General features: G+C 45.3%; 1 protein-coding gene across 1 annotated transcript in view; it reads right to left on the bottom strand.

Annotated features, from left to right (window-relative positions):
* Window positions 1-417, bottom strand: part of LOC119581830 (caveolin-1-like) — a 30,182-nt gene extending 29,765 nt beyond the window's left edge. Inside the window, exon 1 of the mRNA XM_037929967.1 lies at window positions 125-417. Coding sequence (XP_037785895.1) covers window positions 125-167 — 43 coding nt within the window. The 5' untranslated portion in view covers window positions 168-417. The remainder of the gene's footprint in view (window positions 1-124) is intronic.
* Window positions 418-730: the final 313 nt, after the last annotated feature.

Genomic DNA, 730 nt, shown 5'->3' with positions numbered 1-730 from the left:
TCTGTTTATCATTGTGGTTGTAGTTTAATTCTATCGCAAAGTTACATGCTTAAAGACTTCTTAATTTTTGTCCAGAATGACGTGATCATGTTGGCGCAGTAATTAAACACTGGCGGACACTTACCGTAGATTTCACTCCAAAGTCTCCCTTGCGGACTATACTCCATGGTGGGGGTGGAGACCCATCTCACGCTCTAACGTTCAGGCAAAATCTGTCATTGGAATGTGAACTTAACGCTGGCGCTTTGAGAATAGGTTGTCACTTTTGGGATGTAGCAGTTATGATTCGACAACAACTTTCGTCACGCTGTTTGGGGATTTTAAGGGTCGTTTTCTAGTGACGCTGAGCCTTGAAAGTCAGAAGACAAGAAGCAATAATTAGGTAGAGAAAGAGGCTCTGTCTGCCCGGTGGTCTCTCCCCTCTCTGGCCCCGTGACGCGCGCCCAGGCCACTTCTCGGTAGTGTTGGTATCCATGGTAAGTAAGCATTCTACTAAACGGGGCCATGACACGCGAAAACCTTCTCTAAGCATTCGCTGAAAAAGGTGAGGATTGCCGTGGACAGATCTACATATTGAACATACCAGTGTTAATGACAGGTACTACTGATGTTTTTTAGGCTTGATTAGCTAGGCCTAGCTATGCTTATGATCCGGGAATTCCCATAGAGTTGCCACGCCCGAATATTCACTAACAAAACAATCGGCCATTCATACAACAAGACTTCCGCA

This window comes from Penaeus monodon, chromosome 15 (genome assembly GCF_015228065.2).
Source record: "Penaeus monodon isolate SGIC_2016 chromosome 15, NSTDA_Pmon_1, whole genome shotgun sequence".
Taxonomy (NCBI): Eukaryota; Metazoa; Arthropoda; class Malacostraca; order Decapoda; family Penaeidae; genus Penaeus; species Penaeus monodon.
Note: the sequence above shows the minus strand (reverse complement) of the source record. Positions and strands in the feature narration are given on the sequence as shown.